Source organism: Meleagris gallopavo, chromosome 4, assembly GCF_905368555.1.
Source record: "Meleagris gallopavo chromosome 4, MGAL_WU_HG_1.1, whole genome shotgun sequence".
Taxonomy (NCBI): domain Eukaryota; kingdom Metazoa; phylum Chordata; class Aves; order Galliformes; family Phasianidae; genus Meleagris; species Meleagris gallopavo.
Genome location: NC_139407.1, coordinates 40,123,785 through 40,151,548, shown reverse-complemented (window position 1 = coordinate 40,151,548; position 27,764 = coordinate 40,123,785). Strand labels below are relative to the sequence as shown.

Below are 27,764 nucleotides of genomic sequence, written 5' to 3'. Positions count from 1 at the left end.
ATGTTTTGTTGAACTAAAAGTAGTGTTTATTAAAGCCTCTGTAGTAATGAAAGTATTACTGTCATTACTCTTGCTATAATTTTTCATTTGGAATGTTACTTCTTTTGCTTTGCAACAATCCTACAACAATGTAGCAGCAAGAGAAGAGCAGTCAACTGTGATGTCCAAGTTGATTAAAAATAAAAGATATACTGAGAAGTAAAAAAAAAAAAACAGAATTTACCTAGCTGTTCAACAGTTGCAAAGATTGTAATTTTTTTTTTTAATTTTATTTAGGTTCATTTATTTATTGCAGTGATTATTACGTTTAGAACAATTTTTTATTGGAAAACTATACAAGCTGCCCTTTCATTAACTACACCAGACACTCCATGCTTATATTATTACATGCTTAAAGATCCACATTTAAAAAGTGGGTGCCATTTGCGTACTGAATTTTCATTCACATTATCATGGCTAGAATTGGCTCTTTGACAGACCAGGGGAGCTTGATATCAACATTTTGCATTTGTTTTCCTTTAGTGACAGAGATGCTGGTGAATGTGCTGAACATCTGCTCAGATGATGAATTAGGAACAGAAGAAGATGGTTTTGATGGTAAGAGCATCCTGCTCCTAATAGAGATTGTTTGCCTTGAAACTACTTTAAAGGTTTATTTACTAACCCTGGGATAATTTTCTGGGTCCCATTGAAGTTCTGTGCTGCTGAAAGCAACTGTTGTGCTAGAATCCAATGGATTTGCTTACTGCATGTTTTGGAAAGAATTAATGAAAATCTTGCCTTTCTAACCCCAGCCAAAAGTAAAATCTTTCTCTGGTCTCAGTCTTTTGGTTTTGATTTTAAAATGCTTTCCTCTCCATGAAATCTGAGTTATGTCTGAGTCATGACACAAAGGGATTAGATGTTGATTTTATGCATAATATACCAGTGAGTCCCACAGAAAGCTTAATTATATTGATGAAATTATTCCTACAATAAAATAAGCTTTCAGTGCTCTTTCCAAAATGTAGGTACTGCAACTTTGGAAGAATTGTACCTGAAATATTTTTAGTCACTTCTTTCAATGCACTTTCTTACTAAATGGATTTAAATAAATAAATATAATCAATAAAAATCAACTTACGCAAATACAGAAAATGTTCTGCTAAAAAGAAAGGAATTATCATTTCTTCTATAACTTGGAAGGGAATTGATATGATAAGCTCTCTTGTACCTATTTCTTTGACGGCAAAATATACTTATATCTTGTAATTTGATGTTTCTTGGAAATAAATTTATTTCCTTAGCTATTTGGCTGTGCAAGAGTCAATTGCAACTCTCCAGAATTTCCCTTCTCCATTAAGAAAAATTGAAAAACTCCTGTGCAACCCTAATGTTCTTACTATGAATGCTTTCAGTGTTTTGATACAATAATTTAAGTAATAATAATATTAGAGATAGGAAATATTAAAAAATAAAAAAAAATCTGGAAAAACAGAGCTACTATGCAACTAGAAATTCTCATGAAGTTGGTAGAATGAAAAAAGGGGAAAGTGGAGAAATATCAAGACAAATACTTAATGAAATAGAATTAATCATTCAAATTCTCTTTGAGTCCTTATTCTTAGTCTTCAGAGGAGGAAGCTATGTCATGGGCTTTGACAGGTGCTTCCTTTATGATGGAAAAGAAGAGGATGGATTGTAGTGCTTCGCGTTTACCCTGAGAAGCCAAATGGGATTCCCTGTTCTGTAGCTGCTGCAGTGTGGACATGCACATTATCTTGCAGGATTTGGGACAAAGATTGAATTTACTGAAACCAGTAATCAGTGCAGAGGAGAAAGCACCTGTTAGAATATTGTGCCCAAACTTTTCTTATGAAATTTAATAAGTAGCTACTGTGTAATTAAAGCAGCGTGTGAAACAGCGTGAAGGCATGCAATGAGTAAAAAACTGTGTCAAATTAAATGCAGTAGCAGGAGAACCATATGCTTAAATCCTTGGCTCAAGAAAGCACTTAAGCACAGGCTGAAATTTCACTGAATTCATTGCCAAAGCAAAGATTTTATGGGAAAGATTTTTAAATTAGTTCAGCATTGACCTAATATTTTCTTTTAAAGTTGTAGTATAAGCTTCCATTGACACCAAGCAGAGCATAGCTAGGCCAGTGCCTGATGTCCTTTTCTAAATGTCAGTGGATCAGCACTCCCGTGTCCAGGTGACAGCTCAGCAGAGTGTTATCAAAGCACAGCCGAAGGTGCAGGTTCCCTGATGTCCTTCAGGACAACAGCACTCACGGTGGTCAGCTCAGCCATGGACCGAGCTGTCTCCAGCTGCAGAAGGGTTCTGTGTCGGCTGCAGATTTCCCGTGCTGTGTGCTGGGAGCAGCGTGCAGCAGCTGTCTCCCAGGGAACTGTACCATGGCATGCTTCCAGGCATGCAGCTCGCTGTGTTACAGGTGCCTGAGGAGGAACGCAGGCTGAAAGCCTCTTGGCTTGAATGTGTGCGTATTGAATAATTATACCCAACGGCGTTAAAATTTCTAGATGAAGAATAATTAAACCATTCCTGGTACTGTAATGTTAATCTCTTAAATGTACTTTCAGATTTTTCGATATGAACCCTTTCTCAGCATACAACATATGTTAAGGAAGATATTAGCAGTATCTTCCACTTTAGGATGTGCAGCTACAACCTGACTTGAGGTATCTTCATGCCTGTTTCCCCAGACAGTCCCCTTAGAACCGTAGGATGAGGTCTGTGGCAGTGAGGCTGCAGGGGCTGTGGGACACATGTTTCTGTGGCCCAGAGGGAGCACTGGGCCCAGTGGCACTGCTGCATGCATGGGAGAGACTGAGGGATTTGGACATAAAACTACATCTGAAAGTTGATTTAAGTTTAAATAGAGGCTGGTATCTTTAATGATTTCTTTATGCATTACCCATACAACAAAGGAAAATAATCTTTTTCTCAAAAAAGGTTGACTTTTTGTTGCTTTTTTTTTTTTTTCTTAGAGCATTGCCTTTTGTGGGAGGAAGTACACGATGTTTCATTTGCGTTCTTAATGAAGCAAACTGGAAGGGTTATCAGTTTAAAACTGGTTCTGTCAGGGCTGTATGCTGACAGCCTTACAGTGGATCAGTGTTTCCACTGTCCTTTACTCTGCAGAGTCCTGTTCACTCACTGACATTTTCCCTTAGCAGTATTTCCCGTAGAAGGAAGTGTCTGATATCTGCCACAGCAGATGCGTTTTGTTTGATCATTGCATATTTTTGCATCACATGTAGCTCTCAGGGCTCGCTGCTGATTTCCTTTCTCTCCTTGCAGTTTGAACATGCCCTGACCTGGGTTCCCACATGTAGTGAGAATGATCCATCACTATGGTTTGCACCGATCATTCATTTATCTTCTCTTACATTTTCTTGCCCTCTGTCTTCCCCTCTCACTCACTTTCCCCCTCAAAACAAAGCCCCGTCAGTATTGCCTGACCTCACTGCATGGTTTGTGAGCTTTTTTTCTTTTTCTTTCTTTCTTTTTTTTTTCCCCGCCCCACATCATGCATGCTGCATCTAATCATGAGCACCATGAGCAGGATGCTCCACAGCATGTATTCCTTTCTCCCCAAACCTTTTTTTTTTTTTCTTCCTCCCCTTAAGGAAATACATAATGGGGATCTGATCAATTTGTTGGAGGCGGTTATGTGAATGCTTAGTGGGAGAGAACCTGAGAACCTAGACAGAAGTCATAGTGCCCTTTAGACTGTGTCTTCCCTGATGGCTTTTGGTTTCGCTTGCTTTAAAAATGAGAGGAGATGATATGTCAGGTTTTCTTATCTCTGATAGCTTCTTCTTGTGGTACCTTTTCTTTGCTGTTTGCTGTGATGGTTGCAACATAATCTAATCCAGTAAAAAATGCCTTACGTGAAGAGTAGCTATGCACTGTATGGTTTGTGCATCAAACATATTGCTTAGCAACAGGAGCTACAAATACCTCTCTCCAGCCAGCACGTAGTCAGAATCCTGTTTTATTTTAATTAGTAACATTTCTGGCCTCATGCATTTCATTGAAAAACTAAGCTGCTAATTAAAAGGGTGCAGTAATGTAATAGACAACTTAACACAAATGCTCTGCTTGCTTTGTATGCGTTGCTGTCATGATTTGGTATAAAGACACTTCTAAATTACCTGCATTAATTTTTGTATTGCCTTCAACATTGTATCTCACAGCCTTCTTGTGGAAAAAGCTGCTGTCATAATGCTGGTAGCAGCCGTTATTCCTCAGCTGGAGCACAGCTTCTGCAGTCAAGTGCTGTGGTCTGAAACTAAACTGAGTTACCATGTCAGATGTGTCCTGTTGGTCAAACTGGGTTCCACAGTGAGCAGCAGTCAGCATGTGTCATGTGCTTTAGGTCTTCAGCAGTAAATTACACCTGGGCAAGCTCTGCACAAAGTAACACAGACAGTGCCCTAGGGGGAGCAGAGGCTTCAGGTCACAGGTGCTTACTAGTGGCTCGATAAGAGATTTCATGAGTCTAGCTGGGCAGACGGGAATCACCTTTTGAATGAGTTAATTTTTAACTAGGAGAGAAATTGAGGTTACTTTTCACCATTTTATTCATATTATCCCTTCAAAGCAGCAACGTTGTGCTGCAGGGCATACCTGCTCTCTAAGAATTGGTGGCAGAGGAGCATTTTAATGGGATTTTTACTGTTTTGGCCAGATCTGGTTGTTTCCATACCCGGAGCGTTTTTCACATTGGTGTGCTCTGCCTCTGAACCAGCTTGCCAGCACATGCTAGGTAACCAGAGTCCTCAAAATACATCCCATGGTGCAGCTGTGCCAGGGCTCTGAGCACTTCACTCATGTTTCTCTCAAAAATAGTTGGGTTAGAATGCAATACACTGTACCATAAAGCCACTTCTGTTTGCTAACTGCAAGATGCTGGGTCATTCTGACAAATGCATGTGTGCCATAGATAATGCTGGTTTTGATAGAAGCAATATACATCTACAAAAGCAAGCTATTCTTTCAGATATCAAGTGGAAATAAACAAAGAATTGGTGTGTTTGGTGTAAGGAAGGAGGCGTCATCAGTCAGGTACACTCCAAATAAGTGGAAGGGGATAGTCTGCTGGTTCTGAGATGTCACTGAGCCTTAGAGCAGCTGCAATCATGTAGAAGAAAGAATGCAGTCAAGAGATGGTAGCATCGAGGCTAAGCTTACCTGCTAATCTGCCTGCATGTTTCTTTCTGCAAATCTACTAACAAGGCCTTATGCTTTTTTTAAGTTTTTTTTGTTGTTTTCTTTTTCTCTCCCATAGTTTTCAATCTGTTTCTTTCCTTTTGGGTGTTCCCTGCCTAATTTGTTTCTTTTCTGTTTTTCAGACTTTACTTAAACATTGAGTTTCCACTGATGTTGTCAAATGTTCTTTGTTGTTTTTTATTTTCATTCTGCAAACATCACTGATCTCTTTCTTTCCCCCCCTCTCCCCTTGGAATTCATAAGAAGATCCCATTTATGCACAAAAGAAAGGTATTAAATAAATTGGAGGGGTTAAATTTCATTAATTTGCTTTCATGCATAATATATTCATACATAATATATTAGGATGTCATTCAGAGAATCAATTTTTGGTTTTGGTTTGTTGTTTTTTTTTTAACCAATTTTGTTACATATCTGTTCAGTCCCACATCTCAATATTTTCAGTTTACAGTTTTATTTAATTGTTTTGCTTCTTAATCTGAAAGTTTAGATTATATTTTATGTAAATCCTATATATACAGCTTGCAAAATAATTATATAGATGCTGCAAATCTAAAATCCAATGGAATTTGTTAAATTACTGAGGTGAGATTCAAAGCTTTTATTCTACCTCCAAAATGATTTGTCCTGTTTTAACCTTGGTTGTATTCATAATTATTTTTTAGTTATTTTTATGCAAATAGTTTAAGATATTGAAAGAATAATGTATATGTGTGTGTATATATAAAAGTGTATATCAGGCTATGCTTGCTAAGGTTAAAATTAACTATTTTACACTTAGTCATTTCTTAAGTTATGAGCTATTTACTTCCGTGTTAAATGTATGTTTAAGTGCAGCTGAAGTAACTCATAGAGATTTGCAGTAATTGTGAATTTCAGAACACAAAAATTGAGTAGTTAAACATAAAATGTGAGTCAAAGATTTAAGTATCACATAGACACAGGGTTGGAAGGGACCTCTAGAGACCGTTGAGTCCATCCCCCCTGCTAAAGCAGGTTCCCTACAGCAGGTTGCACAGGTAGGTGTCCAAGACGAATCTTGAATATCTCAAGACTCTACAACCTCCCTGGACAGCCTGTTCCAGTGCTCTGTCACTCATATATATAATTAGGGAATCCAGATACTGTCCAGTGAGCAGCATTCAGTGAAAATTTGCAGTGCAATATCACATTGTGAATGCTAGGTGCATTATTTAGCACATAATGTTTAAAAATAAAAAACAAAAAAACACACAAAGTAAATGAAATCATTACTAATAATTAGTGAACAGATATATATATATTTTTGTCATTGTCACAAATCTGTTACAAATTAGGGAATTCAGCAGAGACAGAAATCTCTGGGTATATCTTTCAGTAACATTGTGTGCGTGTTGGTGAGAAATAAAGCACTCATTCTGAGACTGTTATGTTTTATGATTTAGGGCATTTTTTTATTTTTTATTTATGGGTAGCATTGTGTTTTACTTCAGTAATAAATTATATTACCAGTTTTCAGTTCTCAACTCTTCTGGAAATTGAACAGTGGCTGAAAAAGGTCAAGTGTACTTATAAGATCTACTAGAACAGTGTGGGCTTGTAATAATGGAGCAGTGAAACCAGAAAGAAAAGATAAATTGTGTTTTAAGTGCTTTTAGGAGAAAAAAAGAATGAAAACCATGTCATACTACCTTAAGGTACAATTCAGTGAGGTTATAGAAACTGAGGGAGGAATGTACTATTTCCTGACAAACATGATTTATTGCTGTTTAATCTAAATTTTTCACTAAGTTCTTACTAATACATTAGGTATAATTCAGTTACAGCTGAGTTACATCTGTTTCTCCTGCTCTTTATCATCTAGAATCACATATTTATGCCCCAAACTAGCTCTTGATTTGAAAGACATCCTTCTGAGCATAGCTTCTTTCGTTTTGAACTTCAAGATGCGGATTCAATTCCAAGATGTATTAGGAGGACAATTAGGAAAGCCTGAAAATAGTGCATTTGAGAGATGCTCCAAGAGATGGAAAGGCAAAAAACATGTATTCCACGGTTACAAGACAAGCCTGTGCTCCTTGATACATAGATGAAGATGGACCAGTACAGGTGTATGCGGGTTGATTCCTGTGTCCCCATTTGGACACAGGCTAGTCAGGGATGCACAACTGCACATGCAGCTCTGCACGGTTCTCCATGTGCATCCGTTATTCTCCCATTTTATAAAACTTATTCCTTGCTGGTAGGAGTTTATGCTTGCTCTTGACCGTGATATTAAAAGCAGTGAAATTCATCCAGAGTTTGTGAGTTGCTACCTGGGCTATTTGTTCTCTTGGTTGATTTGGCCTTCTTTTGTACAGCTTTAAGATTTGCGCATTGTTATTTTCAGTTTTGAAAGTTTTGCAGTGGGTGGCTATTTGTTTTGAAATCCAAGCACTGAAAAAAAAAAAAAACAAAAAACAAAAAACCATCCTTTTCACTTCTTCTAAAATGCCGGAGTATAGCCAGGCCAGCCTGGTGAATAGCATTAAGCAATCCCTGTGCTTCCAAGAGATGACTCAAGCAGTTGGGAGATTAATTGTAGGAGAGAGATTTGCAGCAGGGAGAGGTAAGAGAGCCTGAGAGTGGAACTGTGGGGCTACTGTAAGCAGAGCTGTGTGGAGATGAACCACAACAAGAATTATCTCAGTGCTGGCCATGGAAAGTACTCAGCAGACCTGCTTAGCTCAGTTGGACCACTCCAGCACTCCCCAGATGGCTGGAGTCAGTGTTTCCTTCTTAACCATTCTGGCTGAATTTAAAATACGGTGAAGAAAGGCCTGTGTGACCAGGCCCAGGGCTAGGCTTTCTGCTGCTTTTCACCTGGAATTGAAGATAGAAATTATCAATTTGTCCTTGAATTCTGGAACAGCAAAGAAGCAAGCAGCACCTTGCTGTAGTCTTTTTCTGATTGCACCGTTGAACTTCAGAGGTAGAAATAGTCAGGCAATATACAAGCCATACAAGAAAGTTGCCTTTCATTCAGAATGCTCTGGGGAGAAATCTTTATGATGTATGTGGTTTCGGTTTTGATACTTGAGTGAACCTGTTTCACTTAGTACAGCACGATCTTTTCTTATATAAGCTTTTTTAAAAAGAAACTGCTGGTTCAGTTAACTTATTAATATAGTTATTTGTTTTCCCCCATTCAGGTGATTTTCTTCCCTTTTTTTTTTTTTTTTTTTTTTTGGGATTCATAGGTAATATCCTTGGCTTTGATTATATCCAACTAGCAATTCTACATGCAAAACAAGCTAAAAGGCAGTCACTGTTCCAGTGTATGTTTTTTTTTATTTTGTGAGTTCATAAATTTCAAAGTAATATGAGCAGGCCATAGTAATGGTGGGAAGAAAGTACTTTCTATGGAACTCTATTAACTGCTGCCAGCCAACATAATCTCTACAGCTTAGTGCTAGTTTCCAGAATTCTGGTTTTAGGTTTTGTTATGCCTTAAATGCTTTTCTGATAGGGTACCAGGTCCTCCTTGTCCTTAAATGTATTCCAATCACTTTTTTTTTTTTTTTTCTTAGACAACTGAGTGGAATGTGATTGTTTTTCCACTTAAAATGTCAAGTTTGTAAAATAGATTTTAACTCCATTGCTATTTTATTTATTTATTTATTTTAAACTGACTTCTTATGACTTGGACTGTTCATGTTGAATATCTTTTTCACATTTTAACTACATTCTAATTAGCTTGTTTCTGAAAATGTTTTTGAAATGGAAAATTAGAATACGTTGATGAAAAACACTGGCTTCATATATAGCAGAAAAAAGGCTCACAGTTGTAAAGATAATAATAACCAGACTTGAAAAGTGATCAGAGCTGCAAGTAACAAAAAGTAGTATTTTTGAGTGCAGACAATGGCTTAGTTTGGCAAACTGTTGTGTTAATATGGCATTTCTTGTGTTCAGAATAGTAATATATTATTTACAATACACTACAAGTATTTTTAATATATTTTTCATAGGAGCAACAGCTGCTGCTCGAAAGGAGGTTATAAGAAACAAGATAAGAGCAATAGGAAAAATGGCTAGAGTTTTCTCAGTGCTAAGGTAAGTAAGCGGGTTTTTGCTGCAGGGTTTTTTGTTGTTTCTTTAGAGGCAACTACTGGTGATTACATAGAGCACTCTATTGCTGCTGCAATCTTTTAAAAAGGTTTTTATTTATGAAATACTGCTATTTATCATGACTATTGAAAAATCTTCCTTGGTGTTTTTGCGGGACTTAATACCAATAACAAAGCAAGACATCAGCAAAGAACATTGTGGTTACTTTTTGTTCTAAGCCTTTTTCTCTCAACATTCACTAGTAAACTCTGTTAGACACTATGAGGCAAATGTTAAATGAAGAGAGAGAGTATATTCCACATAATACCTCATTGAAAGGAAGGGCAAATGTCCTGCTTTGTCACTCATAGTTCGTGCTACAAATGATTAAATATGAAAGCATTAGGGTAAATTAACTAAAAATCCAGGAAATCAGTGCGAACGGCAGCAGCTTGTTACCTTCAGCTGCGCTCCCCCAAACACATGAACATGAGTAACTAGTTGCTAGCCAATGTTAGAACTTTCCATTTGATGTCTCTGAGTAGAATAGAAAACAGGCTATACTCTACTGAAGTTATTCTTCCCTTGCAGCAGATGGATTTTATTTATTTACTGGTTTAATCAGGAACTTACAGAATCATAGAATCACCGAGGTCGGAAAATACCTCCAAAATCATCCAGTCAAGATGTCCACCTACCACTGATATTTCCCCACAAAACCATATCTCTCAGTAAAACCGAAAAATCTAAATGTTTGTTGAACACCTACAGGGATGGTGACTCCACCGCCTCCCTGGGCAGCATCTTCCAGCACTTGATGATTCTTTCAGAGAAGAAATTCTTCCTAATCTTCAACCTGAACGTCCCCTAGTGCAAGTTGAGGCCATTCCCTCTAATCCTATTGCTAGTTAAATGGGAGAAAAGGCTGACCTTCACCTCACCACAATCTCCTTTCAGGTAGCTGTAGAGAGCAATAAGGTCTGAGCCTCCTCATCTCCAAATGAAACAATCCCAGCTCCCTCAGCCACTCCTCATAAGACCCCTCACCAGCTTCACTGTGCTTCTCTGGACATGCTCCAGGGCCTCGATGTCTTTTTTGTAGTGAGGAGCTCAGAACTTGTATGTTGCTCTGTTGTAGTCTGTTTATGGCTTTTACAATTGGTACAAAAAGGATTTTTAAAAACATGTATTGGTGTGGTAATCTGATGGGAATAAAAGAAATAAATATAGTTACTTGAAGAATGCACTCTTGATTTCAGGTGAAAATCACAAACTTTCTTGATTTGAGACTCTCTTGCAAAGTGCAAGCAGTGGGCAGATATTCAGGACACAACAGTTCACCCACACGCTGCAGATTGCAGCAGCATAGCTTTAAATTGCATACTGAGATGAAGGACTTTATGGGGTTTCTTTTTGGAGTTTCCAAACTGTTATGTGTGAGGCAGTAGTGATGCACGAGCTGCTTCAGTGGTACCCATAAAAAAGAGAAATTGGCATAGTGCCTTTTCCCTAAACAAGACGGGGGTGCAATCAGATGTTTCCACCTGCTCATCTGTATTAAATCTGGCAGAGAGCCTGGAGCTGACATTGCCACCACCTTCACAAAACAGCACAGTTATTTTTGTCTGGTGATAGTTGAGTAAACAAAGTTAGGGGAACCTGGCTTTCTCTCATAGCCTTCAACTGCAGCATTTGGATTCACTGTATTTTTCTGAGGAGTACCATTTGAAATATAGGATGAATTTAACAGAAACCTGGACTTAAATATACAGAGAAGGCCTATATATATATATATGTATGTATGTATGTGTATATATATGTATAGTTTCAAAAGAAACTATGGGGCCAGAATCATTGCAAGGATGGGAGGTGGATACAACATGATTCTGGTTTGTGTTTTGTTTTAAGTGATATCCATGATACTCACAGATTACAGTTTTAGCTTTAGTGGTTTGAAGAGAACAAGAAAGAATACTGTAAAATAACTTTTCCTGTGAACGTGAAGCGCAGAGTGATACTACACTTTTTCAAAAGAAAAAGAAATGAACCAAATTATTTGGCACTATACCATTTCTTGCAGCAGCAAAGCAAGAGCAAGCAAAAACTTAGATTAGATTGGCAGTATTCTGTAGTGGCATTACAACACTATCTTAAATTTGGAATTAGTGGACTATTGCATTAGTTCTAATCGCCTGAGAAACGTGAAAACAGTCACAATGTGGTTTTGACTTTTACACTAAGAAAAGCATGTGTGTGAGAAGAATAATTTTCAACTAAAAATAGAACATGAAGAGCAAATGTCATTGGTAAACAAGTTGTTTGAAATAAATGAGTAATTCAGGGCATTTTGGGCTAAAGAAAACTCTGTCAACAATTCTAGTACATACAGTTTTGATAAACAAAACCATATTAGTCTCAACATCTGTCTTTCTGTTTACTTCCTCCAGCTTAGCGCCATTTTATTTTTCAAAGTAAAACACTTTAAAATATTCATTTCTTGAAGAATTGGGATCAGTTTTACTGCTGAGAAGGTGCATCATCAGCACTGTAGAGGGCTGCATGTAACGTCATGTCTGGATAAAGCTGTTGGATTTGTCTTGACATCTCTTGAATACCATATGTATTTGGGGGTCTGGAAAACATATTTCAGTTTCCTATAATATTTTCCTCGAATCCAGCGTCACTTTCAGCATATAAAATTAGAAGAAGAGTGCTCATGGTGAGCACTCACCCTTTATGGATGGAAGTGCTTATTAATTTTAATGAGCTTCTAGCTCATGTTTTGTTTTGTTTTTAAAGTGGCTGATGATCAATAATAAATAACTCCTGGTGTAGACAAAAAAAAAAACAATTTAAGTTGATTTTGGACTACACAGTGTGAGACATTCGAATACGTCACTGGTAATAACTGTTGCTTTGGTCTTCATCCTTTCAAATTTGCAGTTTTAGCGCAATCCAATGTAGGCATTTGTGTATGTTGATTCCTAGATGCAGGGTATTCTGTTAACTATAGTGACAGTGCATGTACGGTGTGGTGCAGAGGTGAACTGCTGACACAGAGGACAAAGGCCCAGTGTTGTGAGGGGAGAAGGAAGGAGAATGATTTCTTTATTTTTTTTCCTTCTGCAGGGAGGAGAGTGAAAGTGTGCTGACACTGAAAGGGCTGACTCCCACAGGAATGCTGCCCAGTGGTGTGCTTTCTGGAGGAAAACAAACACTGCAAAGCGGTAAGCATGTTTGCCTCTGTGTGTCATTATTTGTAAAAGAAATGATTGTCATGTGAAGAACCCAAGAAAAATAGCCAAAGTCTCCTCAGAAATAAATAAATAAAGGAAACAGGTGATTTGTTGTATTGGAGCATTTGGAGCAGTTCATGTCAGGCCATTTCTCCCGACTTGTTATGTACCACTGATTTTCAAAGAAAGAGGAGGGGAAAAATTTCCTGAGAATCAACTTTCAGTGTTAGATCAGCATCACATCTGAAGTGCACTGTTTCCACAGTTTATAGTGTCATCTTTTATTTTTCTCAAGAGCAGCTTTTGATACACTGAGTACAGAAGATTCATCTTAGATAATGACATTCAGGCTCTTATTTTATCTGATTTGTTCTTCCTCACAGAGAATCACCAATGAAAATAGTTCTAGAAGTAGATTTTATCTTCTAGCAATTCTAGCTGACAGCATGAGAGCAATTTCACATTCTGATTTAAGCCGAAAGGAAGGGAGGCTCTTAACACTGTTTGCCTTGTACACAAACACAATATTGTCAGCTCAGTTTTATACCAAGTGCTTTTTGTTATAGGTAATCCTTAAGTCTGTAATAGGGCTGCCTTTGATGAAATATTCCTTTTGAAATAAAGAGCTGCAAAGTATTTAATTTACTACTATAAGCTCTCCATTTTTTTCTGTGTGCATTACTGTAGAGTGTATATATATACTAGTCTCAGATTTACTGAGATCCTGTTGGCAGTAGATGTAAGAAATAGAAATATTTATAATTTTAACACAGTCTCAGCCTCTGATTTTCCTGTTTCCCTCCTGGAGCATTCTTTCTCTGTATTTTTCCCTTTTACTGTCTCTTTTCTCTGACCTGGAAGATGCAGGTATTCTGTGGTACACCTTCTTTTTCCCTTTTTTCCTTCCCTTTTTCTTTTTGATGACTTGTGTGTTACAGACATAGTAACGTTCTGCTTTGAAAATGCTGCAATATGATTCCGTGGGATGCCTCTCTCAGCAGGGTTGAGCTCTTTATCTTAGGCTTTTTCACTCTACGGTTGAGTTATATACGTCAGAAAACTTGGTCCAAGGAAACTGCTGTTTTTGCCCTGGCTAAATGTTAGGAATTGAAATGAATTTGAGAAAATTGCCTAGAAGCCTGGTTTACAAATGACTAAAAGGAAAATCTCCTCATACTGCGGTATTCCAGCACAGTAAAACAAATTACTATACATGTTCATCTGAATTAGTTAACATGTAGTACTCCATTCACCAAACAGTCTGAAATGTACATAGTTTCTATTAAGCATACATTCCTATTATTGTATGTTTTAACAGAAAATATGACCACTATGTTCTGTGGAAGTAATACATTTTAGTCATCTTTTTTTTTTTTTTTTTTTTTTTCCTAATGTGTCAGTGCTGGTTTGGATCTAGTTTTTCATTTTAATTTTTCTCATCATAGTTGTCATGTTTCCTTTTCTTTTACATCTGTATTAGTTCAGTTGCTTAATTTTTGTTTTTCACTCTATAGCTTGAGAGGCACAGGCTTACCTTGGTGCATGTGGATTAGCTCCTCTGATTTCCCCATGCAACAAGGTAATATTACACATCTTTCAGAATTGATCTCAATCCGTATTTAAACCAAAATAAACAAATAACCAAAAATAAATAGGGATTTATGGAGGTCAAAAAAAGCTTCTCCATGTGGAGAAACAAGACAAAAAAAAGAGAGAAATCCCTAGAAACTTTGTTTATTGAGCTGTTCTTTAAACCAGTGAAGCTCTTGAAAATCAACATTTCTTGTTAAATACTTAACTGTGTGATTGCTATATTAGATCACATTTGCTGATTTGCTTCCGTCTGTAAAACTCTGACTGTAGAAACAAATTCAAGCCAAAGCTGATGGTTAGAACTCAATTGCAAGCTATATTTTTTAAGAACTGTGAAGGTTTAAAAGCAGTGGTAACATACAGTGTATTTATTTACTCATAACAGTGCAGAAATCTCCTTTTCTCTCTCTGACCAGGCTTTGCAGCTCTGGAAGCCCAACAGCTTTCAATCTGGTTTCAATGTCCGTCAGTTGAAAATACTAAAATGATTTTGTTGTCAAAGATTGAGTTGCCATAAAGGACACAGGACACTTCCACATGGAGCAAACTGAGTGAGATTGCAAGCGAAGAAAAGAGCTCTCTGAGCAAACTCTTTCCGACATTATGGGGAGGTTTCTTTTAGTCAGGAGAGAGACAAAAAAAAAAAAAAAAAAAAAAAAATCTTAGAAGTTGCTTATGTGATTCTTTTGCCCTGTATCAGCAGCTAACACTTTTCAAACCAACTTTGTAAGTGGTATGAATTTGGTGTGATGGCTTTATGCTGTTTCTCATTCTCTGTTGATGATGCTGCAAATCAAATGGCTCTTATTTGAAGCCATAAGAATTATACAATAAACACTGTAGATCAGATGTGCAGATAAGGTGTGCAATATGGAAGACATTTTCATTTTGTAGGGATTTTTTTTTAGTTCAAAGAAAAATTTTCTAATATGCTTTTACAAACTTTGTGAATCTTTCTGTTTCAAACATTTCAGTTTAATTTGATCTGCAAATTACTGTTTTTATGTAGCATTTCTGTGTGTGTCTGTTTTGCCAAAATCCAGCACTTACAGTAACATTAGTGTTTTAGCTCCTTTGCTGTTCACTGATTTGTTCTTAGAGTTAAAATCCTCTGCTCATTTTTCTCATTCGTTTTGCTACCCCTTTCTTCTCTTCAGCTACTGTTGAGGCTATTGAGGCTGATGAAGGTAAATTGGCCAGTCCCCTTTCTGTTGGTGCTACAACAGATAAGGGCTCTGCTGGGTGTATTCATTTTGCTGTAGCTTGTACAGATTGTGTGGGTGTTGGGCTAACAATTGTGGCTCGGTATTAACCAAAATGTAATTGCTTTAAAGGGGAAAATGTTTTTTTGTTGTTGTTGTTGTCGTCGTCTTTTTTTCTTTCTGAAAGTTACGATCCTGTTGGAATTCCTGTGTGTTGAACCAAGCACTGAGTAATGCCGCAGTAGGAGATCAGGGGACTTGGATCTTGAGGGACATAACTCGGCAGCAGCTCGTAAATGCTCTGTGACACATAGCTCCAAAGCTGTACACTGAAGGCTGGGTCTTGTCTCTGCCTCTAATCATTCTCAGCAATCTCTAGTCAAGGAAAACACACAGCCTTTTAATATTTTTTCCTTTTGTTGTTTTTCCTTCGGTTTGTAGTTTTTTTCTTTTAGTTCACTAGTATAAAAAAAATCATTGGTCTTTTGTTACAGTTCAGCACATTTCTGTTTCTCTTTAAGTAAAACAACACGAGGCATCTGTCTGCGAGACGTCTGTTTCCTCTGGTAGTGGCAGTTTACACACTGGATATTTACATTAGAGCAACCATTAACGCTAGCACTCTTTTAGCTACAAATGAAAAGTGTCTGGCTGCCTCGGAAGATAGCTGAGTGTTTAGCATCAAAAACTATGATGCTTTATTGACAGGCCTCTAATTTTACCCATAAGAAATTTTTAACTATACAGTTAATACCAAAGTAATTGCATATTGCGATGCGGATCTACAGTATTCATTCAGCATTATAAAGTTTTGGAAGAAGAATTTTCATAATTCCCCTTTAAAACAAAATTCTTCAGTTGTATTTTGTTCTTGCCCCTCTCAAATTTTCGGTGGATACTTTTTTAGATAAATATACAAAATCTGATGATTGCTGTCTGTTGGTGAGATGTGCCCTTTTGGCCAGTTGAATTTGTTTTTGATTTTTGTAAAGCAGTGAATAAAATTATAGAACAAATAAGTAAGAGAAAATACAACTGCTTTCTAAATAGCAGTGAGTAAGCTGCTATTTATGGTGGAATTATCTATTCCTATTGGCGATCTCTAATCTGCAGTGTGCATTCTCGTTGACAGTTTGGCTGTTTTCTGTGATTTTCTGTGACTATGTGTTGTGTTTAGTATACTCTCAATGTAAACTGCTAATACTCGTTGTCTGACCAGCAACTGCAGCAGAGCACCTTCTTCAGTATTACAGATGACAATGTGTCTGCTTGAAGTGCAATTGATTGAACTTGATCCCATTCCAGGATGATGCACTCCTCATGTTAATTCTTGATTTGCTGTCCTCACTAGTTAGACACAGTAACCACAGTTGTAATGGATAAGTCTACACAGACGAAGCTAATGATGGAGAAAATGTTTCATCTTTTTCTAATTGTCCCTCTGCAGTTTGATTCAGGGCCTGACGACACCAGGTGCTCCATTGCTGTAATTCCAACTGAGCTGTGCTACTTGCCAGCTCCAGAACACAGCAAGTGTTTCAGTTTCAACACGGCCATCCATTAAACTGTTGCTTTAAGGGATTGGCCTGGGTGCTTGTTAGACATCCTCATTTTTGTGGTAGAAGATGAAATACTGGAAAAAAACTTCACTGTAGGGCCTGTTCTGTTTTCACTGCTCCATCCCTGCTCACTTGACTAATCACCATTATGTCGTTGTTTTTCTAAGTTGAAGGATGATACATGTTAAAAACCATGCAATTCAAAGTTCCAATCTAACATTTGTGAAACTGGTTAAGGAACTAAATCCTGAGGCAAACAGGATGTATCCATTTTCACAGGAATGGTTGGCAAAAATACCAGCATGAAAACGCTTTTCTCGCTCCCACTAAATGCAAGGAGTGGTAGATTGGTACCAGGGATGATTGGGGTTCGGGGTTTTGGTTTTGTTTGTTTGGTGTTTTCTTTTTTAGCTGAAGTTCAAGCTTGTCCGGAACCAGGACTACATTTTGGAGGAGGGATACTTTGGGATAGAGAGGGGAGAAGATAAAGAGTGGGAAGGAACATTGAATTTGATCTTTGAAACTCCCCTGCCATTTTTCTCCCCAGGGAGTTTGCATTTTCCTGGTACTAACACACCATTTCTGCTATATGGCATGTTAAGTTAGAGGCATAACAAAAGCGCAAGCAGCATTCTGGAAGTACAACACACTGATTTGGTGTAGATAAGAGAAAGACACACAGAAGGCTTTTACAAATTGTCTGTGGGGCTGTGACCTGCTGTTTGCCTACAGTGCTTTGTTCTCTCTTGCTTTAAAGCTAAATATCTTAAATTCTTCAATCGCAGACGAAATAAATAAATCATGGTCTGTGAATACATTCCTAAGCCTGTGTCTGCCTTCTGAGATCATGAGGTCAATGTTGGCCTCATCAATGCTGCTGCTGAAAGGCGTTTCAAAAGTCCTCAGGTCCAGTTGGAACTTTGGTCCTCTGTGAATGTGTTTTCAAATTTCAATTGTACCAATATGCCAAAATGATGATATCCCTAGTCTGTGTTGCACAGCATTGCTGCTGTTTGACTCGAGCTGCTTTCTAAAAGTCCAGGAAGGCTGGAGAGGGGAACTGCCCCGAGTGACCAGCAAGCAGCTTGCCTGTGTTATTAAGAATGTAGGGCAACCCCTTACAGGGTCAGCCCCCTAGTCTTAATGTGCATGACATATTGAAAGTTCCGTGGAAGTTCTCCCTAATAAAAGGGTATTGTGGTGGGGCACAATGTCTTCCAGGCTGTAAGCCCTGACAACAAATGCCAACTCACTGGGCCACCACTGTGCCTTAACAGTGGTTCCGCATTACAGCCTGTAGTTTCATGTTGGCCTCAGAGTATTTTAGGCTGAACCCCAATGACCGACAAAGTAGTGGAAGTTGATCTTGTTCAGAAACAGAGATGGTTTCCCAGAGGTGGCGGTGGTTCACCCCCAGCTCTTTGTGTACACGGTAAGGACTCTGTTATGTTGTCAGATCTTCTTGTTGCCTTCTTGGCAAAGAAGGGCATTCGTTGGGGGAAAAACTGCCAAGAGTTCTGCGTTGCTAATTTTACTTTTTAATAATCCTTTATTTAGCTATCAAAGGATTTTCACCCCAGCATAAGATCACTAGCTTCGAAGAGGCCAAAGGCTTAGATCGAATTAATGAGCGAATGCCTCCGCGCAGAGATGTGCCATCTGATGCCAACCTTAACTCCATCAACAAGGCAATCTCCACAGAGACTAATGGCACTGACAGCAACGGCAGTAATAGCAGCAATATTCAGTGACCGCTGCCCGGGCGCGGGGTGAGCTGCAGGGCGCGATGGGGTTGCTGCGCATTGGCAGTTGGATGTTCTTGCCTCTGATAATAGCTTACTTGCTCTGGGGGCCGGGTGTTGGATTCGGTTTACAAAATCATCTCCGAAGAGATCGTAAACTTTAATTTGGTGGGAGGGGGGTGGGGGATAGACACCTCCTTTGGACATGCCTTTAAAATGCTTGTAGAAAAATGAAAGCTAATGCTGGTATATATTGCAAAGTTAGGGGAATGAACATGTTTTCCTACTGCACTGGGAACTTCTAGATATGTTTCTGAAAGGCCTTTTGTTATGTTACTGGACATGAAAACTTTGTTTAATTTCTTACTAACTATTGTACGTTTACAGTTGCAGCACTAAACATGGACGACATCAAAGCATTTTTAACAAAATGTACAAACTAAATAAGGACTATTTATTGATAATGTTTTGCTACTCTTGTCAGACAATGGCTATGAAATAAATTAGGCAATCTTTAAAAATATAGAAAAAAAAAGAAAAAAAAAAGAATGTTGGAAATTTGTTTAAAATGCCAAAAAAAAAAAAAAAAGAGAGAGAGAGAGAAAGAGAGAGTGAGAGAGAGAGAGAGAGAGAGAGAGACGGATTAATTTTGTACAGATTATGCTTACCTCAGGTTTCTTTAGTGTGCTTCAATGCCCTTCTTTAAATATAACACTTATCTTACTAATTTGGCAGCAATTATCCTTTTCTTTGTTTAAAAAAAAAACTGGAATTATGGTAACACAAATCTTTTTTTGCTGTTTATAATTAGGAGGGTTTGGTTTGGGGGGTTTTCTGGGTTTTGTTTTGGATTTTTTTTTTTTTTTTTTTTTTGGTAAATCAAGTCTTGGTTGTGGCTTGCTGAATTTAAATATTTATGAGTGGTGCATTTTTAAGTATAGTGAACAAGACACCATATTAAGTGCAGTGAAAAGCATCTATATTCTGTAAAAATCTGCCTATGCATGTTTTTTAAGAAAAAAAAATGGCTGTATAGGCCTGTATGGGACTGTAATGCGCTTAGTGGTCTGACTTATACTGGAAATGTATGTATACTGGCGTACTTTATATTCTCTAAAAAAAATGCTTAATGCCTTTGAAATTTTGTAATCAAAAAAAGCTTTGAAAAATCTAAGGGGAAGAGTATTCTTAAAGTTTTTAACATGAGCTTGTCAGTGCACATATAGATGGGTAGCATGTTTAGCAAACCTTGTGAAATTTAAATAAGTTTGTAGTTACATGTGAAATTCTAAATGCATGATAATTGTTAATGTCATAATGGTTTAGTCATTTTGTTATGTTCTGTCATGTGCCACAAAATGTGTAATTTTTTCACTTTTTTCCCTTTGTATATCAGTTACGGGTTTCGACTGGTTCATTCTAAAAAGAAAAACTAAACAAAACGGTCCATTGATATTTTTTAACAATTGTATAAGTGCCCAAGTAATTCACTACAGCCTACAGCCTTGCCTTTGTAATTTGACTTCGAAATGTTGGCAATCAAAAGCATGCACTTGTAACAATGAGAGAAGCATTTTATATTACTACTCAATAAAAATGTGCATGAACTTAAGTGCTCTTCTCTTTCTTGCTGACTATATCACAGAAGTGCACACACGCGCGCGCATTTGTTACTCTCTTTCTCTTTGGACAAGAGTAGACCATCTGTATAAAGGAAGATGGACATGTTTCACAAGTTTCAGTTTTCAGTTCTTTACTTAAATAAAAGCACATTTGTTACGTAGCTGTTCTGCACTGCTTTACATACTACCTGTTTGTTTAGTTCCCCCCCCCCCCAGATTCCACCTAGAAGTTGTTTTTTCTGTAAAATGAGTACGGTGCATCCCACCAGCAGAGTGCACAACGTGCTCTCTGTGCACTTTCCTATCTCATCTAGAGTGCCCTGTACTTAAAATTTGCTTTTTTATTCCCCCCACAGTTGTTGCAGACTTGTTTAATTAGAAGATTTATAACTAGAGATCTAAACTTACAGAGGAATTATAGAATTGACAGCAGAAAGACTCGTCTTAACCTTCCACAGCAAAGAGAAAACTCTGGGGCAAATGGAGGTTCCCCTTTTTCCACTGTGACTTGTGAATTATGAAGATCTAACTACAGTATGCAGTTAGCATCCTGTCCTCTTTGGAATCAAGGAAATTGCATGGACAGGCCTCACAAATGTTCTTAGCCAGCTCTTCTCCTGTATCTGAAAAGGTGGATTAGTATCATTTTCATTTTCAGTGTTCCTTTAGGAAAAGAAAAAAAAAAATCAATGCTTCTCCATATCGGATTTCAAATGTTCTCTCTTTTAGTCAGAGATGAATTGTAAAAGCTCTGCATTTTTTTTCTCATTTTCTCCCTAACCGTGCTCAGCATCCTTCCACAGTTCTGTCATCCTGTGAAGAAGTGACGGAAAATGCCAAAGAGTGTAGCAGTGGGTATTGCAGCAGTCTTCCTTTCAGGTAGCATTAGTAAATGTTGGTGTGGTGCCTGTTTTCTTACATGTTCTTTCTACTGCAGCTCAGAACCTTGTTAATTTTGGCAAAGTAGGAATGGTGGAAAAATTATAGTTAATTCAGAAGATCTAGGGCTAGAAAGCTGGATCAATTTTAGATTTAAGTTTTTCATTGAATTGTAGAATGGTTTGGGTTGGAAGGGACCATTAAGGTGGCCCAGTTCCAGCAATCCACTACAGGCAGGGGCACCTCCCTATAGACCAGGTTGCTCACAGCTCCAGCCAGCCTGGCCTTGAATGCTTCCAGGGAGTGGGCATCCACAACCTCACTGGGCAACCTATTCCAGTGTCTCACCACCCTCACTGTAGAGAATTTTTATTTCAGATTGTATAGAAATAAAGCACAGAGAGGAGGCATGCGGTATCTAACTAATCAAATTATTTCTGTACAAATTAATGGTAAATCCCAGTGATTGTTTTATTTGCCACGTTAGCCCTAGGTACATGCTAGCTGAACAGCTGTGAGTGGGTTACCTTCGGGTTGAAAGTTTCTATCGAATCATCTGAACTAGCACTCAGCAGCCAGTTTGCGTGATACAGAGCAGAGCTGTCCATCGGCGTATCATATTGTCAGTATTGGTTTAACTGAGCTCTGGCAGTTTCTTAACGCAGTTTATCAGGAGGAAAGGAGCCTTCCCTCAGCAGTGGTGGCACTGTTGCATAGATCTCCAAATCAGTAAACTTAATCTAACATCAGAGCAAAAAATCAGCTGTGGGTTTGCTGCAAATGAGATGCCAAAGAGCTTAAGGGAAAGCAAGTTAGTTAGCCCAGGCTGAGAACTGCATTAGGAAACTCCACATAGTCTATAGGGAGGTTTTTTGAACTTTTTATGTCTTGGAAGAACAAAAAATGCCCTGCATGTGTGAAATAGCATCCTCACTGACTGAGGTAAGATGGCCTAGCTCTTTGCAGGACTGAGCCCTGCTGCCCTAGCGCAGGGCACATTCTGGGCATCTCTGAGGTATATTCTGGGCTGTAATCAAATATAGCCCCGAATTCAGCCTATAATCAAGTTCTAAAAGGACAAAAATGTTTTTCAAAGGTTATCTTTCCAGGGCATCCCATCTCTTCTCGCTGTCCTTCTGCCTGCTGCAGAAGGTTGTTTTTGATGTCATGGCCTAACTCAGTTGAAATGCCACACACTGAAGTACGTCTGCCCTTCCTGGTTTGTTTTTTGTCATTGTCGCTTACATCAGGTTTTACTGGATTTTTTAACTGCTATGTTTTTACCGTGGGAGATAGTATATTGGTTACGTGTATTTTCTGCGCTACCATGATCTCCCTTTTCAGCAGCTCTCAGGTTGTTAGCTGTTGGTTAGTGTACATTCTCTGAAAAAGACAATCTTGGTTATTGTCCAGGGTTTCCCCCGAACTGTGCTGGTGTTACCCCTGCTTAGGTGTCTACCAGCACCACCAGCTGTCACGCACAGATACAAATTCTTTCATCATTTTCTTTGACTTTTATTGCCAACAGAGAATTGTCTGCAGCCTCTCAAGCAGGTTAGGCATAATTTGGCTTACTCCTGAGAACGTAGCCAGCTAAGTTAAGGTCAGGCAGCTGAAAGATGCTGCCCATTAGTACAGACCTGATCTATCTTCCATGGCTTTAGTTCTCAGCAAAAGGAACAAAAATTTAGGGACACCTTCTAGGTTCAAACTAATTTTATAATTTTAGTTCTTAGAAATCTGTTTCTCTTCTTTTTCAAAGTATTGCTGCTCAGATTAGTCAGATCCATGCATCTTCACACTTCTTTCACAAATACAGGGACATGAGAATCAGCTATTTCAAATGTTAAAATAACCACAAGCACCAAAGCAGCTTTGTTTTGAAAATAGTCTGCAGATCACTTTCTTAGGGTTTTTTTGAGAGGGTGTCTGATTATGCCAAAAATGTCCATTTTCAATGTGCAAAAAGGCAAGCTTTCTGGTTCTTGATAGATTTAGAAAAAATAAATGCCAGTTCACATGCATTCACATGTGTATGCTTGCAAGTGTGTGAAAATTAAGTGGTCAGCAGCCGCACCCACGGGGATACAAAGAAAGAAGATCTGATGGAGCTGAAAGTTGTTTTTTCTTAGGCTTGTTGAGCTGACTTAACTGACTGTTAGCAGTATCAGACTTGCCAAACATTAAAGAATGTATGTGTTATGAGGCATTAATTAATTAGTTAATTTTAAATAACTGGGGGGCAGTTTTGTTTTTTTATGGACCATCATGTTTTATCAAGCTGAAGCATAACTGTGTGCTCCAGGCAGTGCTTTGCTCCAGCATGAGCTTCAGGAGAAGAAGGAACTGGCTTTTTTCCGTCATCCTTTGTCAAAAACTTGGATTTGATTATACAACTTGGCAAAGAATGTGCTAAAGGACTGATTTTGCTGCCACTGAGAAGTCTGCAGGTTTGGTGGCAGACAGGGCAGCATTCACTCCTTTGTCACAGCCCATCACTAGTTGCTGAGGGGCTCACTGATGTCACCCTTGCTTTTGGATGGAGCCTTGTGTGGCTGTTTGCTGAAGCTTTGGAGCTGTTTCATTTTTACAGCAGCATAGCTTGAGCAAGAAGTAATCATTTTGTCCTTTGACTATTGCATCCTTGGAGCAGTTCATGCAGGCATCCATTGTGTAATCAAGGAAATGCATTTTTTTCCCTCAACATCTAGGTATTTATTTAAAACCATATATATATGTATTCTTGCATTTAGTACTCCATATTCTCTTTGTGCCCATTGTCTCTTTTCCTGGTCTCTCCACTGAGTAGAACCAAGACCTCTCCTCTCCTCTTTACTCCCTGCATCACGTGTTTGTACACATTGGTATGTCCATGCTGATCTTCCTCAGCTCCAGGCTGAACAATCCCGCCTCCATCTGTCCTTCCAACTCAGAGGCTCCCATCCCTTAACCACATTCGTGATTCAGTTGAAATACCTGCTCCGGTTTCTGGGATATGCTATTAGGATTCAACAACATATGTTGGTTCCAGTAATTTAAGACAGGAGAAAGCATTTCCAGCCTTGGAAGTCAGAAAGATGGGAGCCATAAATCAGAAAATGAGAGAAGTGGAGGTATCCTGCAGTAGCTGAGTGGAAGTGTATACTGAGATACAGATTGAAGAAGGTAAGATAAAATGAAGGTACTGCTGGTCTGAGAGAGCTGTGAAAGACCAGGAACAGCAGTTACTGCCAAATCTAATTTTGATCACAAATCATCCAGAAATGTGCATAATAGGCCAGCACAAGAGGAAATCCTCTTCACCACCTCAGTATGATTCAGTATTGCATCCCACCTGCTGCTGATGCTTCAGAAGAAGAAGAAGTCATCAAAACAGGCTGGTTGATCCTTTACTGAGGTAAATAGTCCCTTCCTGGATTTAGCAGGCAAATGGATGAAGCCCTGAAGCATGTGGTTTGTGTACAATCATTACTGTAGTGCAGATTTGTGAGTATTACCAGGATATGAGATAAATGAGGGATCTTGTGTCTCCCCAGGGAAGAAGCAGTAACCTTCTGAGGAAGTTGCCTGAGGAGAAGGTAATGTTTATCTGCCAGCTGGTGGTTTATTGCTTTCTGTATGCATCTAATAAGCTTTGCACTTGGACTGCATTTTTCTAAAATGGAAAGAAGGTGCATTCTGGAGGGAATATTGGGCTGATGCTCCACCTGAGCATAAATACAGCTGCAGTGTTGACATTTAGGCAGAAGGCTGAGGAAATCCTGCAAGCCATGAACCAGGGAGCCAGAGAAAGGAGCGAATGAGGAAGGGAAGTGGCAGGAGAATTCAGGGATATTTGCTTCTTTCTGAAGGCAGATGAGAGAAGAGGAGGTGGTAGCAGTGCTGGAGGAGACCTGAGCACTCGCACAGCAGGTCTGAGATGACAGGATGCAGAAGCTGCATGGTGTGCCTTGGCTTTGGATAGGCAATGACATATATTTTGGCCTATAAAATTCACCGTAGATTGGACATGCACTTAAAGAAGATGCTAGGATTCAGTATGTGCAAGCTGGCATGCAACAAAGGAGAACAGGAATAGCATGGGAGATGAAGTTTAAGGGGCAGCCTGACAATATGGGCTAACCTGAGTGAGACTTACAGCCCTGGCAGAACCAGACACTGGGTAACAGCCAGGTGGTGAGAGCAAGAATCATCTCACTGCTGCAAGGACAGAAGGAATGAGCAGGGGAAAGAGAGGGACAACTTCACTGCCAAGGGGTGAAGCACATTCCACTTATGGAGCCAGGTCATTGCAGTTGCCTGGTGCAGCTGGCTGTGAAGTGAAGAAACGGCTAAGCTTTTGTCTCAATTGCTAGAGGAGAGAATGGGGGAAGGTTGGTTTGACAAGTGTGATGTGTTGGATTTGGGTATGGCTTGTCATAATGTTAGAGAGCATCATCAAAAGTTGTTTCTCTGGAAGATTAATTCCTAGTGCAAGAATTAGTGATAAGTATTGGTGAGCAATAATTGGGAGCTGCATACAAATGTCTTCTATTTGTAGTCACTGAATCAGAAAGAGGTGCCACTGTTTGGTATTTGGAAAAATGACCTGACAGCCAAGCAAGCTGGGAATTGCTAGAAAAATGTAGGAGTACAGTAGAAATCAGCACAAGTCCAGCTAAGCTTCTTTGCTCATCACACTCAAAAAGCAGCACAAACTTTTCCAGACACATAAATAGGAAGAGCAAGATATAAAGAAGAACGGAAATGATGCAATAAGGGTGAGGGAGAGATTTAAAGTTAATGTATTGGCTAAGGGACTGTGGAAGGAGAGCCAAGAATAAGATTTAGGGTATGGAAACAAGAACTACCAGAATCGAGACAGAAGCAAATGCAGAGTTTAATGCACTTATTCCAGGAAGACTGAGATAGTTTCTCTCCCAGAGCTGCAGCAGAAATACCACATGTGCTGACTGGTTAAACAGCATTGCTCTTTAACAGATCTTTGAGTCGTATTTTGAAAATATGCTTGCAGAATGCTTAAGTACACAACTACTTATAAATAAGGAGCAACTTCAGAGTCATTGATCTTGATCATTGAGTGTAATCATATGCAAAGCTTTAAAGGAAGTTTTGAAGGGAACCACTGACCAAAATATGTAGGGAATGTCCATTTGCTGTTGTGCCACGTGGGCAATAGAAATAAGTTAGGAATTGGTATAAGGGCATTAAGATGGTGCTTAGTTATAATAAAGACACTGAGGTGATGCCTTGCAGTAGCAATGTGTTAGTGTGCAACAGTCCGTTGTGTGATCTGGGAGGTGGGGGAAAAAGAAAAAAGTCTTGAGTTCTATGAAGACACCTGCAGGTGATGGGCTCTAGTTTTTTCTTCCTGTTAACAATTTGTGCTCTTTTGGAATAGGTGATGGTAGAAGAACGCTGATATGTGCAGGGAGAGAGATGGGGTTTCTCATGGTCTCCTCTGCTTTCATGTGGCCATTTAATTACAGCGCAGGAAAAATATTGGTCAGTTTTCCCTCAGCAAGCAGTTTCTCCTGTCCCTTTCCATTCCACAACATTTTCTTATAAGAGTGATTCATGCATGTGCTTTCACATGGAAATAGATGTGCGAGGCTCACTAAACAGTGCAGCTCTCCAAGTGCAGCTGGGTGCTGGCGTGCAGCATTTCCCTAAGTCCAGAAAGCGAATCCAGAAATAACCTCCCTGGTGACTCAGCCTGCGCTGGGGGATTCCGGCCTGGAGAACCCAAATGCAGGGAGTGCTGAGCTGGGGGTGAGGCACTGCTGAGCTATCCGAGCAAATGGCTTCTGCAGGGACCTCAATTTGGAAGAGATGGATGATGAGGGGCTGGAGCTGAGGATGTGGTCTGAAGCAACGTTGCGTGCCAAGCACATCCTTTTACTCCCAGACAGGAGAAGATTCTCCAGCTGCCCACAAGGCGGACGTCTCTGCTTAAAAGTTGAGGATTGTTTCCCATGCCCAGGGAATGGCAAGGGCATGGGTTTGCCAGAAGTTATGGGCAAGAGCTTTTCCTGAAGGGGAAAAGATTTGTGCAATTTTGGTTGTGATTCATGCAGTTTCCCGGCCCGATGCAGTGGTTGGGCTGGTGCTGCCAAAAAATGTGCTCTGCTGAACCGAGTGGGTCATAGTGTGGTTTCTGCAGGGCTGACAGCTTGTCTTTGTGACAGAGCACCTCTGTGCTAATCTTCCATAGCAAGTGGGAATACGTGCTACTAGATCGAATAGAAATTATTCTGTTGAGGTATAGATATCCATTACAATGAAGACACCCACACAGTAGTTACAGAAGTGCTCTGCACCACCAGGATTTGTTGGTTTTTGGCATCTTTGCTCCTGGGCTAGTATAGAAACAGGCACAATTATCCATGGAAATTCTTTTATCTTTTCTCTCTTTCTATGAGTTGTGCTTTTATTGCTGTTTTTAAACACAGTTAACCCCACTTAACCTTTGTACTTACAGTGCAGGAATTACTCCCAGTTAAGGCTCCTCACAGCTGAATCAGGAGTGTGAAATCAGCATCAGCACAAGGAGCTGCAAGAAGGTAGATATAAACATATATTTTTTTTAATTATTTTTTTTTTCCCCCAGCATTTTTCTGGCTG

The 27,764-nt window shown here is 39.1% G+C and overlaps 1 protein-coding gene across 1 annotated transcript in view; it reads left to right on the top strand.

Moving 5' to 3' along the window:
- Positions 1–20,251, top strand: part of PPP3CA (protein phosphatase 3 catalytic subunit alpha) — a 190,001-nt gene extending 169,750 nt beyond the window's left edge. The window contains exons 10-13 of the mRNA XM_085222969.1: positions 523–597; positions 9,229–9,313; positions 12,437–12,534; positions 18,455–20,251. Of these exons, the coding sequence (XP_085079095.1) occupies positions 523–597; positions 9,229–9,313; positions 12,437–12,534; positions 18,455–18,648 (452 nt within the window). The 3' untranslated portion in view covers positions 18,649–20,251. The remainder of the gene's footprint in view (positions 1–522; positions 598–9,228; positions 9,314–12,436; positions 12,535–18,454) is intronic.
- The last annotated feature ends 7,513 nt before the right edge of the window (positions 20,252–27,764 follow it).